General features: G+C 28.9%; 1 protein-coding gene across 1 annotated transcript in view; it reads left to right on the forward strand.

Moving 5' to 3' along the window:
• The window catches only part of LOC108782907 (furin-like protease 1, isoforms 1/1-X/2), a 230403-nt gene extending 218585 nt beyond the window's left edge, over nt 1–11818 (forward strand). The window contains exon 12 of the mRNA XM_018551304.1: nt 11376–11818. Coding sequence (XP_018406806.1) covers nt 11376–11818 — 443 coding nt within the window. The remainder of the gene's footprint in view (nt 1–11375) is intronic.
• Nucleotides 11819–15229: the final 3411 nt, after the last annotated feature.

Raw genomic sequence — 15229 nt, forward strand, 5'->3', positions numbered from 1 at the left:
TGCGAAATGCGAGGGAATAATTTTAATGACTCGGGTACGAGCAAAATCTGATAAGAGAAATACTCGCACAGTAATCCCTATCGTATTCGCAGATTAATTGCGAAATGAAGTCGGCTAGCACCATAAGATTAGTTAGCTTTACTACTGAAAATGTGTTCGTAATCTCAAAAATTAATTTTTCTCTCCTAGCTTTGAACGACAAGAATTTTTTTCAGTTACACTTGATCATTAAATTTTTAATTGAATATAAAAGTCAAATTATAACTTTTTAAATTACATTGTTTAAAAGATGTAACAGAACATATTCATGGAAAACGCGTGACTTGAGTTAAATATTACGTAATACACGAAGAAGTAGAATTTTTCCCCGTTATTTACCTTAAGATACATTTATCTTTTCTCAAATAATCTTTTGAAAATTTATTCATACATGTAATAAGAAAACTGATGAAGCAGATTTCTCGATCGAGGATTTTCGCCTTTTTATAAATTATATACATATACACATGCATTATATTGTAATTCGATTTCACAAATATTCTGTGAGTCAATATACACCACCCTGTATGTTCATTCGCATCTTTACATGCTCTTTCCTACACTATCTTTTATTTTAAACCTTTTCCTCAAAAGCAGGCTACAAATTCTACGCTATCTACTCCTATTATTTCTTTATTTCGTTTCTGTTCCTATTTTCTATTTGTTGTAATTAATATTGTAAATATATAGAGATTGATATGTGATAAGTAATGAACTTCCTCTGCTCTTCCCTATTCTTTTGCATTCTGTTTTCTCAATTGTTTTCATTGTTTCCCATTTAAATATCTTTAATTTCGAAAAAAAATTTGATATTGAGAATTTGTAAACATATTTTTTTTAGTATATTTTTATATGTGTGCTAATAAGGAAGAAAGGCAATTCTTTCAAATTTTTGTTTAATTAATGTGTATAATAGTTACAGAATTCTCTTACAAGAATTATGAGAAAGTTAATTCTTTCTATGTATGTAAATGTAAAAAACCAACAGATTTAATATTTCTTCGTGTGATATCTCTATTGTTTATTTTAATATTTGAAGAATGGTTCCTCCACATAAGCATAAGATCGACTCGACTCTTGATCCCTTCGTTGGCCATAATATTATATATTTTTTTAGAGAATAGGCAGTCAAAAGAGCGAGTACGAGTGCATATTGAATAACGAAGGAATTTTTATTACTATTATTATATCGTTCGTATCGATAACATGTATAGCAACTATGTTAGTTTATTACTCATTGTGATTATATTATTACATTTCATATCAATGTAAGCGGATGGTGCGTATTAGTCGTTGGTGCCGTAATTATTATCGTCCTCTCGAACATGTCGCACATATCATTTCAATCAAATCACAAATGGGTGCTGTTCTTGGAAATTATTGTACGCTTATACATATATTTCGTCCCTCTTAGTTATCATGTATCCTGAGATTTAATTATTTATGTAACGTTACACAAAATGGTGTCTAAATAAAATTTTTTATTTTTAAATAAAATAACAAAAATTTAGATTTTCTCTGAATTAAAATTTTTTGAAATTAATAACTCACATAAGAAAGAGAAAAATGTTGTTTCTTACAATAAATTTTTATAAAATAAAATAACAATATATAATTCAATAAATTATAAGAAAACGGTAAAAATAATTATAATTTATTTTAAAATATATTTTCTGTAGACCGTCTTGTAGCTCCATAAATTATCGAAAGAAGAGGCGTCGATAAAAGAAATACTACTATCATTGGGGTATCTCACATTTAACAAACATTTAATTAGCGAATTTAAGTGCAAATTAGTAAAAATATTTATATTTATAAACGTACTTAGGTGAATAATCTTCGTTTTCCAAGTAAGAGATTAAGTAAACCAATTTTTCAGTTAATCAACTTTTGAGATGATGTATTATAATATCGCTGCGCTTGCCTTAGCGCTGAGACACTACCGTGTTTCCTGATACATATTAATTTGTTCAAAGTGATTATCAGAATAGTATTATAATTAATTTTCTTTATACAGTGACGCAAGATTCATACAGACTTCATCGATATTTGTGAAGAAATTTTTCATAATTTCCAATTACAAATTGTACTTATATGTCCTAATAGATCAAATGAATATGTAATTAAGAAAGAATACGCTTCCATATCTCTTAGATATATTCTCTATGCTGTGTATCTAGTTGGTATCATTTATCTATTGATATTTGAAACTAAAATGAATTTGTATAGTTCGCTCATTTTGCACGATTCATCCAGATTGATTATTAACTCATGATGTTACCGCTGTTTTTTTTGTTCTTTATTTAATTTATTAAATTTTTCAATTATGAAAGGATGATCGTATAATGCTAGCTATCGGAAAATGAGAGTTTTAAGTTACAGCTCATAAATTAAAATTTAATGCAAATAAAATAAAAAAGAAAATGTGGCAGTATTACGGATTGAAATTTCGAATTAGACATTAAAAAATGTACGACGTATTTCTCGTTAATAGAAATAATTATTTAGCAAGAAAATAATCGTCACAAGTTGAGATAATTTAAATTTTAAATCAATCATCTGTAATTCAGTTTTCGTAACTAATTCGAAAAAAAAATTATAGAACATTGGTTTGAAATAAAAATATAATATAATATAAACAAGAAATATGTATATATATATTTATTTATCTATACATACACACATTTTCTAATATCATATAATTTCTAATATATCACAATGAACAATTACAATTAATATTTCGAAATTAAACTAAAATTTTTTTCTTTTTATCAATCTAAAAAAATTTATTGTAATCATAAATAATAAAATTCAAGAAAAGAAAACGCTGGAAACGCTTTATAATTTCAATGTATTAATACTGATTGCTCATTATAACATATTAGGAATTATTCCTTTTAAATTCATATTCTTATTACACGTTTATAATACTACATTTGGATTTTATCTTTTATTAAAAAAGATTGAATGTGGTTTTTATATTGAAAAAAATAACATAACTCATTATCGAATTGGATTTAAATCTAAATACAGCAACAAAAAATGAGAATATGGATTCAATGTAGTAACTCGAGAATCTCGTCAAACCTCGTGTTTCTTCGCGAGCGAGAAGAATTACGTAACGCTGCGTAATTTTTCCCGCGGGACTTACACCATGGCTTGAGGAAAGGTGCTTGAACCGCGATTCTTCAATTAATACCCGATTTCGGGACATGACATCCGTCGGGGAGACTGGCATAACGAAGTCATCCCATAGTAGGATTAGAAAGTTCAAAATGGGAACGAGCGAATCGATTGAAGGGACCGGTGACTTTTCATGAGTTTTATGACGAATCTTTTGCGCCTCGCGGAATCTCGTTTCGCTAATATTCAAAGAATAGGCGAAAGTTGTACCAAGAGTTGGCGAGCTCGTTCTAGATCACGAGAGAAAAATAGAAGGAAAGAAACAGAGAAATAATTTTATTACATATACTCTAGAATGAGATTCCCTAAGAGAGCAGAATAGATATACAAATATCGAGAAAGTTCAAGAAGACGAATAAGAATGTGTGTATGCCTGAGTGTATGTGTGTGTACATGCATAAAAGAGAAAGAATGAGATGCAACACAAATGAGAATGAGAGAGAAGAAATGAAGTTATGAAAAACGAAAGTACACAGACCGATTATCTATATGTATAGCGAATTTCAGTTCTAAGAATAAGAGTCAATTATATTAATCAGTGTGGAGGAGTGTTGATCTCCGAGAAAACAAAAAAACTGATATAAACGTGGATACTACCAGTAGTACAAGGAACTTTGGATGTATTTTGATTCGTTCAGATGTGACGTATCTTTCGAGATGTACAATACCAGCGACATCGCTTCGGGACAATCTGACTTCCGGTACCAAGAGCGGAGAATTTTTGCCGCAACAATTTTATTTCGATATTCATTTTGGGTATAATGACATTCATTGCACATTCATTGTAGCATTTAACAGACCGTATAAAAAAATAGGCGAAAAGACTGGCAGATATAGGGACTATATATATATATCTTTGTCGCAATAATTTTGATTCAATAAGTATATTTGTACGTACAATCAATTTTATCAAACGAGAAAGGCGATGTTAAGATTATTTTTGCTTCGCTTTTTATATCCACGAATTTTGCATGAACGCGTTTTGTACTTGATTTATCTCGTCGAATGTGACCGAGCTGGAAATTTACATTGGGAGAAATTCGATTTTTCCAAATTAAATTCGGTCATTTTATTCAGATGAGCAATTAGGGGCCAGTCGACGTTTAACATTCGATACTGTGTACTATCGATCACACGTCTAGTTGATCTCGCGACAATAATTCACATCACACACGACACAGAGTGCATCCCTCACAAAATCGTAATGTGAACATTGACTCGAAAATGCCTAAATCGAATTCTTATGATTGGAAAAATCTGGAGAACCTTCAACAAATCCAGCGAATATTTGTAAATTTCGCTCGAGTTACATTTTATATTAAATGTCATTATGTTCACCGAATCTGCTCTCTAAAGGAAAGATTACATTGTCATCTCTTCATAATGTCATTCTCTTTTTTTTATAGCACTTTAATACTATTTTATAATATTTATTTTGGTTTTAAAACAAAGATATAATCTGTCTCTTTCATAAGTATTATTCCATAATACCGAAACACTTTTCAGTTTCATCTTTTGTACAGATATCAACATTTTCACTACATTACAGTTTTGTACTTAAAAGATTTGTACGAAAGGCATATTAATTCATAAATAAAAATGATGTATTTGAGAACAAATTGCACAAATGGTGAAACAAAACGCTTTCTGCAAAAAGAATTGCACCTGCAGTTTTTTTAAAGTTTTATAGCTGCAGGATATCATCTTTTTTCAGTACACATATAGCTTAATATTTGTACGTGAAAAATTACTATGCAATACACACTGAAGAATGTGCATAATTATTTGTAAATATATATCCGACAACACAATAATAATCATTTACATTATTATTATACTGTTGTGAGATCTGTTTAATCGGATCTAAAATACATAGCCCAGCCGGATGCCTGATGCTGTCCCGCCGCGATTGTTTGCCATATTGTTAATGTATCTATTGTAAATGTTTGTATGTATTGTAAAATGTGTATCTTGCTTGGAGAGGCGACATATCTTAAGTTATAACGTTTCGGAGAAGATGAGAGAAGAGCGTGAGGTGCGATTCGCGCAATTCGCGCCCACGTTGCACGATCGCGTGCTCGTCCCTTCCGTTCCTTTTCTCCATGACTTTACTCCTATCTTTGCTATAATTCGTCGTTGAAAGATGTCGTAGATTCCGTCGGGTCCGGTCTCGGCTTCCGACAGTGAAATCTGCAAGGAAAGGACGCGGGAGGAGACGCGACTCGTGCGGGGCGCGAGTGTCTGCTACACATTTATGTACACATATACATAATATATTGTATAAGCAATGGCAGAACTACTACGAGTCATTATATGCGACATTGGAATTTGTATATCATGAACGAATTAAAAGAGGAGAATCTCCTGAATAATTATTTGAACATTATTAATCCGCGAATGTTCCGATGATTTTGTAAGATACTTTAATCGGGTCGAAGGGTCGATCGTGTTCGTATTAGAAAGTTACGCTCAACAGTAAATAGGTATGAAAATTGTGAGTACAATAATAATTTAGAATTACAATCGCGCGGGGATTAATCTGCTAAACGCATGATTTAATCATGATATTAATCATGATATTAAATTATGACATTTAATTGACAAACTAAGTGACAATTTATTTACCATCATTACAACTATTTAGTATGAATGTGATTCGACTCCTTTATCCGCTTATCCTTTTCTTTTTTAATATGATTCATCCTCCAATCCTATCGTTCGCCATTAGTTTACTAATCTGCAATTTGCGAGCCTATTAACGCTTCTCTAACACTGCTCGATGTTCTAATTCTGGTGATGCGAAGACATATCCAGGTATGTGCCAATTAAAGCATGCATCGATTCATAAATAAAGCCATGTGATAAATTCGACTGTATAGATTGCCATAATTTTCTCGTAATAATTTAACCCTTTGATTAAATCTTTTGTGTCAATAATTCTCATAACTCCTGTAAATCTATATATTTTTGAAAAATTACAGATACCTATATGAGTTTTGGGAACATTGCGATGATATATGATTAGAATGAAATAAATTGATCTTTTTAATCAACATTTTAAAATATTAATATTTCCTTTGATTTTGTACCTTTTTTCTTACAATTCGTATATTATCGACTGTTTTTAATTTCAATATTGCGATTACAGAATGTAATATTACAAGATATTAAAAAATATGATAAGAAGATTGTTTTAGATAACACTACTTTAAATTATTATACAAGAAGAATTCATAATTAAACACGATACACTTATATTATCGATAAGAATTTTCTATAATATATCGTAGATTATTAATATTTCTTTGATGAAGTTTTTTCAAAGGCATTGTGAAATTAGAAAACTTAATAAGTATTTTAATCAAAGTTATTAAATGTTGTAAATTGCGTTTATAAAAGACAAATTACGTTAAAGTTACTGGAAAATGCTGGTTATAAAGACATTTTATTTCTCATTAAGATCAAGTAATTAAGAATATTTCGATTACTGGATACAATGTATTATATTGTATCAGACGAATATTCAATTTCTTAAAGATAACAATGCATGACAATGAATTCCTTTGAATGTACATTAACCTTAATCATATCTTCGATGTACATGCAGCTCTAACCCGTAATTGGCATGTTTTTTATAAGAGAAAAGATGTTATTGAAATAATGAAAAAAAACTTGAAAAAAACGAATGAATGGTAGACATCAAAACGAATAAACAATGTAAATATCAATATAAAATATACCGAATATTAACACCTTACTTTTGTTTTTTTATCAATATAAAATAATGCTTCCCATGGGTTCTCATGAATAATTTGATAAACCTACTAATAATTAAGTAAACAATCTAATATTATATCTGTGTGATGAGATTTTTTAATTAGGTCAGAAATGTTTTAATTATACATAAAACACACATATAGAATTCAGAAAATATTGACAATATATTACACAGGAATATTAATAATTCTGCACGACATTCTGCATACAGATGTTAGATATATACATTAAGATAACTGTATTTACTTTTAAACGCATATTGAATACTAAATACTGAGTTCTAACTTACTCTATTTAGTCTCGAAACAAATGGCTTTCGAAACAGCATGACGCGACATTTCATTCGAAACGTCGCTATCGCTTATATAATATGCATGCATTGGTGCAACTTGTTCAAAGTATATTTTATTGGCAATTTCAATGCGTCTTCTAATTTGCTCCTGTCCCAAGTTCAAATATATTTGCATGACGGAAAAGTAAAATACAATATATCGAAGCTCTATTCTTCCCTCTCTTTGAAAGTGATTCACTGATTTCTTCACCATGACACTTTTTCCAATCCGTTAAGTCGTATATTGTATTCCAATATACCTTGTACGTTGAAAAGATATAACAAATACATAAAAAAAATAATACTACTCTTCTCTAAATTTTAATAAAGGTTATTTTGTATTACTTTTTTATTTACAATTATTTAAGTTTTAAGTCATACGATTTTTGTTGGAAACTATTATTTTCCAAAAACACAATTCTATCTTGCAGTTTAATTAATGATGCGCTTTTTATCCTTTCCTTATTGAACCATCTATTCATTCTATCTTGATCGAAACGGACGTGGAGAACACTGGAAGACGACATGTTAGAGAAACGTGTGAGCTTGTGGCAGGGTGGACCTAGTACAATTATCCGTTATCGCGATCCTCTAGGACAGGAACGATTAATCCACCGTGCGACAATAACTTTTAGGGATTTGATTAATCAGTGCGAACACATCCCAGCCAAACAGTCCCGATTTCCAATACATTATCGAGAATTCATCAGCCAATTTAATTAAGCCATTCAATTATAAGTCAAACATCTATTATCTATATATTTCAATATTCTTACTTTCTTACGCATCACTAATAACTGTACTTCAATTAATAATTCTATTAGAATTGTAAATATAGAAACACAATATAGATTTGCTTTTACAAACTCTCATTCTGCCAGTAAAATAGAATTATATTTCTTTGATATCAATTCGAACCTAATAAGAACTTGTATGTGGAGCTTAATTTTATTAATTTTATCTTATTGATTCGAAACAGAACAATGAATATTATTTGTTTTTTTTTCTGATTCCGTCGTTTTAAATTGCGGAAAAAATTACATTCCGACGTACGCGAATAAAGTATTCTTTAATTGTTTTGTAAAATGGTTCTCGAATATCCTACATGAATAGTATAATCTGAAAATGTGAGGAAGGTTTTCTCGGTGAGCGTTACACGTACAAATATCGAACTGTTTGCGAGATATGAACCGTTTCGAAGTTGTCACGCGAACGTCGCCTTTTATCCCTTTATCCTATAGCAGGTTCAGAAAACGTATTTAGGTACTTGGACTCTCCATGGGGACGAGTGCCGGACGCGGACTTTCTCAGACCAGCCACCAACTACCAATCATCACCATCACCAACCACATCCACACCTCCACAACCGCACATTAAAACAAAAAAAAAACAGTCTTATCCTTGATCGCTTCACCAGCACGGTGAGTCTTACTTCTTTCTTCTTTTTCTATATAATATCCTGTTTTAATCCTTTATTACGCGATTTATTACTCTCAAAAGTACTTGGTTACCTAAGAATCGAATTCGTTTCCTAATTACAATTTAATTTTGTATCCTGCTTTTCAGAAGATCTTCTGAAAAAAATTTGTGTTTTAATTTTTTTATGTATATAATTTTTTTTTTAATAAGCCTTTTTAATACCATGCGTCATTAATGAATTATTAATGTTAGTAGCTAAAAAATTCTAGTAACTCGAATTATTAAAATTTTATAATTGGTTATTAAAATTTTTAATGAGTTTTTACTTTGCAAAAAGTTTTAAAAGTTAATTAAAAAGTCAGTTAACAAAAATGTAATTGATTCTTCTACGCGCGCGCGAGAAAGAGAGAGAGAGAGAGAGAGAGAGAGAGAGAGAGAGAAAACTAAAAAAGAATATTAGATTTGTAATTACACTATTTTTTACGAATATTTCATATTTTTGTGCAGCTTATATATATTTTTATATTTTTCATATTACATTATATGAATGACTAATGATTTACAATCTTGATATGTAATATACTATACTTAACATGAATTGAGTAGAATTTTACTGTTGTACATAGTTATTCAGAGAAGTGCTATATAATTTGGAATTCACTTTAAGGTTTTCGAGAAATAAACGTATTCTCTTAGGTTTCACGTACTTTGACGAGAGATAGCTTCTATTTTCTCATTTCTGTACCAATTGCTTTTGTCTATGCACATATCTCCTTTGCTTAAATCCGTTCTTAATGTAAAAGACATTTTCACATTTAATAATTTGCTATCAAAACCAATATTGTAATATAATATTGTATAATTAATATTAATTCATACAATCACATTATCGTCAGATAGTAAACAATTACATGATTAATCTAGCAAATAATATCAAATAACATGTTATAATAAATCATTATGTAATAATATTAACAGTGTCAGAATATTTTCATACATTTTATTTTGATCATTTTATAAATATACAGTAATGAAGTATGATTGAATCATCAATAAAAGAAATTATAAATATGTATTAAATATGTAAATATACGTAACGTCGCTATATTAATTTTTACATTGTATAAAATATTATGTTTTTGAACAAAAACAATACAATATTTTATATTTTCGTATTTAATATTTTTTTTATCTGCTATTAACATATAAAAGAGAAATTCACATAATACGAAAAAAAATTTTGCGGTTCTCCTTTTTTATATATATTTACTTTATTTTTTATTATGCAAAATGTACAAAAAAGCAACGACATAATATTAAAGATGCCATTGTAAAAAGAAATTTCAATATAGATCTAGTAATAATAATGACACAAAATATCAATGTGTTATCATTATTTTTTATTTTATAAAAATTAGTAAAATAGCTATGATGTAAAATAATTTCTTTCGTTATAAAAATGTATATAATGCATAAATGAAAATTAAACTAATGTACTTTATTTGTAGATAACAAATATTATAACTGATAAATTTTACAGACTTGTCACGTCGCTATATGAATCACAGAGTATAAATGCAATACATATAAAGTATAAATGCAATATATAATGCAAGTGCAATAAAATAGCATTTATATTATTATGCATTTTATTTGTTACTATCTTTTAAGTATTGCGTTCCGATAAATGTTATTTGTTTTTGTAAAAGTTATAAATGGAATATAGCATGGCATACATATGCTTCCGCATGCTTCGCAAGATTTTGAGAATAATGTTACGAGCTTTATCATTTTGTGCATGATTTTTATATACGTATACAGCGAAGATAATTTTTTAAATTTTTCTTAGTACATATAAACAGACTAATATTATTCTTTAGTTATATACTTTTTAGTTAATACATATTTTTAAGTATTGCGGACATATAATTTTAGGCCTGGGCGAATCGACAGTATAAATTCATTATTTCAAATAATTTGTATCTATCGATAAACATATCTAGTATTTAATTAATCAATTATTCAAAAAATCTGAAGACTATAATTGATAAATTCATATGTAATTGATAAATTCATATTTAATTGTTTCATATTAAATTGTTAAACGTTTTGCATATACAAAGTATTATTCGTAAAATCAATTGTATACAAAATTTAGATATAACTATCCAATCAATTTTAAGGCATAATTTTCTTCAACAACATTTCTAATTTAGAATTTATATTAAAATAATAAATATTGAATTTATAGTTTAATATATATTATTTATAATTTAGTATTTAAAATTAATTGTAAAGATTTGCAATAAAATTAAATATTAATTTTACAGATTTTAACGTCGAAAATTTCAGCGTTTGCCAAAGCCTAAACTAATAATAAATTCACACTGAATATTACAAATACACCTAATTATACATATATGTTGTGTGATTAACCGTCCAAACGATTGAATGGCATTTAAATTATTGTTTTTACAATGCCATTTATCACATCGATATGTCAATCAGCTGGAACAATACGTCACACTGCAATAATAGCAACAGCGACAACAACAACACACTACAAGTTTACATTACAACTTCAATTAAACAAAAATGAACGTCAATAGTGTATCTAATTTTTCAGTGTGCAAACCGGGTTGGAACCACGACAATGGCAACTGCTTGCAACAATGTCCACCTGGAACTTACGAAATCCAAAATGACGATGATTCCGGTGCTTTCTGCACCGCATGCCATTACTCGTGCCTATCTTGCAAAGGACCTAGTTACACGGACTGCATCACTTGTCACACGGATTCAATGTTTACGTGGAACAACGGAAGGCCACTGTGCGTGCTAAGTAGCATTTCCTGGAAAATGCAGTCCACAGTATGGTTCCAAAGATTAACTGTGGCATTTTTGGTCAATTTGGGCCTAATAATTGCTATTGTCATTTACTTTGTGTTCACCTGGTACATCCGTAAACGAAAATCCGTCCATAAATACAGCAAAGTATGTTATTCCAATAACGGTGAAATTCATGCGGATACAGAATTGGACAATACTTATGTCTCTGAAAGCGAATGAGTCTATCAATGACGATGGAGAATATTCTTGAATGAAAATTCTATTTTTGAAAGTATTTAGAACATTTTATTTCGTGTCTTTTTCAAAAATGTAGGATGATACCCTACATTAACATATTGAATATCAGAATATGTTTTGCAGAAATTTTTGGAAATATTTTTATAGAAAATATATATTCTTATTTTCATAGAAAAAATATTTCTGAAATAATTTCTTTGCAAAGAGAGACAGAGAGAGAGTAGCTCGAGAATATTAATAATAATTTAAATAATATCGTAGCGTGAGAATGTTTTTTATTAAAAATGATTTTGATATTAATAGTTTTTTTTAGCTAAAAACTAAATAAATATTTAAAAGTAATTTAATAGAGAGAGAGAGAGAGAGAGAGAGAGAGAGAGAGAGAGAGAGAGAGAGAGAGAATGAATATAAACATATACATTTTAAGAATATTCTTTGAAAATGCAAATTTAGAGAATATTCTGAGGTTGTTCGAAAAAGCATCTAGTAATTTAATAAAACGCCTGAAGATATGTAAGAATTTTTATACATGTGTAAATATGATAAAGTTATTTTTATTACATATGTTTATATGTATATTATATATTATAATGGAATATATTATATAATATATTTATATATACATTATAACAGGATATATTTATATTTTATAGCATATAAAAGTATTGTTATATGCATAATAAACATAATTAACTTAATGCTTTACATACGAAGTAAAAATTTAGGGAAATGACAGAAATATTCAGCAAAAACTTTTCGAGAAAAAATTGTGAACACTTTTATTCTAATAAATGTTCTGTTTCATTTGGTGTATACAAGTTCAACACCTTCCATTAAGTTTTGAAGCGATACTGCATTTTTGCAAGTATAGAAATGTCCCTTTGTAGAAGCAGTTTGCAAGATGTCTGGAACGTAAAGCGTTAATGATGCCGATAGTTTCCTTTGAGATGAAGCAATCGCTTCGTTGCGACGCCAGTATTGTAGCAATAGTTTGTGACAACGGACCGTTTATCGATCGTCAGTGAATTAATGTCTCCTGATGCTGAGGAGCGATTTTATGCGATCCAATGATTCTTATATTTGCGCGGTCATCTGGATATCTATTGTGTTATTAAGAATGAAAGTGACGAGCGCTAGTTTGTAATCAGACTAACACGATCACAATACCTAACTTTATAGACATTCAACCAATCGCGAATATATTACCTACCTATATATATATTTTAACTGATAGATTTTAATTAGTTTAATATGTAACGTAATTTAGATTAATGTGAAAAAGACTTTAAAATAGATTGAAAGTATGAATTAAAAAATTAATTAAAGAACATACATTCCTAGTTACAGAAAACAATATTTTGTTTGTTATCTACATCGTTTGTATGTAATTAAATTCCTATACTAATAAGCAATGCAATACATGGAAATTGAATTAACAAAATTATCACGTCATATTGTATATGTAATGTGCATATCCCGTGTCGTACATTAATTCGAAGTGATGAGAGACCGACTAGATTTATTGCAATTAAAAACCGACAATAACGTAATTTCAGTATTTAAACGAAACTAACGGTAAAATATATTTTTGTAAGAGCAGTTTACCTCAGTAATGTGATACAGTTGTTAATGTAAATTATAGATCATAAATCTCATCGCTACTGCAATTAACTGTAATTGTTACCAATAATTACTGAATTACAATGTTCTTGTTAACGTTGTAAACTGAATAAAATAACAAAAATATTAATGAAAGCATCAATATGATTTTCATCATTTATCCTTCAAAAAAGATTAAAATCCTCGTAAAAATATATATATTTCATAACATTTTACTTTATTTTTAAAAAATCGCAAAAGCTTATAAAATAATTTTTGTTTTATACATCCCTCAATTATTAAAATCTTTATCACAAAGTGTACACTTCATAACACTTTGTTTTATTTTCAAAAAATTACAAAAACTTATTAATTTCTGTTACATTTATTTTCATTTTTGTATTTAAAAAATTTAACTTTTTCGATTCACTGATATGTATATAATATAACACATCCGTTTTTTACATTGATATAATTATTTTTTTCTAATTTACAGTTTAACGTTGGACTGTCATCGACCATCGACGAAGCCAATATTTAATGCCAAAATACAGAAATTAGAGGTGGCGGGATCTAATAAATGTAATCACAGTAATAAGCATAAAGATATACATGTGTATAAAAATAAATAACTAGCAAACAGAGACTAAATAATTTAATTTCTTTTGAAATTTAATTATAACCACATTAAAACAATGAATTTGTATTACGTGCATTGCGGAAAAACAAAATTATTATTGTGGGTTGTGTTGCGTAAGTATATAATTAATCTGCAGTACCGTCAAAAATCGTTGCTAACGAGCAGATTCTCGACGTAATCAATTGGTTGCTTATCCTAATCAATGAATTCATCTGACACGACAGTAGGGCTTATCGCGTTACATAGACAAAACAACTTGTTAATTGTTGCCAATTAATATTCCCCAGTTTCGGTTTGTTGAATTGTCAAATTGAGATTCATTTTCACAGTAAGTATAGCAGGTGTGTGCGTGTTTGCGGAAGACACATTGCAATGTTGACATGAAACTAGGATCTAGACAAAGCGAAACCGTACCGCAGAAAGGTTTATTTAATATTTTTTTATTATATTTTCGCGCAATGTTTATTCGATCACGGAAACATCAGAGTGTGACGTAATCGAAACATGAAACTTTATATTTCACATGGAAATGTACAATCAAATATTGAATCGAGTGCATTGGTAATCGCTTTATAAAGATCAAATGAAAACACGGTGATGATGTATTTTCTGAAAAAAAGAATATTTGTGCGTATTTACTGCCTGTGAAAAGCTGCCCCCATCAATATTCAATAGCACAACATATCGGGTTTCGTTACTAGGTTTGTTATTGCAGCATGTCAAACGTACGTGGTTTTAATACCAAGTATACAAGTGAATGTTACGGATAAAGGATATGCACATCGAGCATAAATTGCACGCTTATGTCGCTTCATAATGCTGCACTCAGTTAAAGGTTCAATTGCACAGATGAAACACGATACACGCACATGTTCGAAAAAAATTTTAATTCGACATTTACATTGCATATCTCTGTAACTCAAAACTTGAAAGTTAAATTTAGTTTAAAAATATTTTTTTGACATATCCTTAATTAGTCATGGAAATTTAAACCTTACTTTTAATTAACCAGAGAGAAAATTAAATTTTTAAATAATGATATAGATAAGAAACGATTCTATAATAAATTACATAATCAATTTATTACTAGGGGGTTGCTCCGAAAGTTTTCATAAAATCATGAGGAAATGTTCTCGTGATAAATTAATTTTCTT

The sequence above is a fragment of the Cyphomyrmex costatus genome, unplaced genomic scaffold, assembly GCF_001594065.2.
Source record: "Cyphomyrmex costatus isolate MS0001 unplaced genomic scaffold, Ccosl1.0 scaffold137, whole genome shotgun sequence".
Taxonomy (NCBI): Eukaryota; Metazoa; Arthropoda; class Insecta; order Hymenoptera; family Formicidae; genus Cyphomyrmex; species Cyphomyrmex costatus.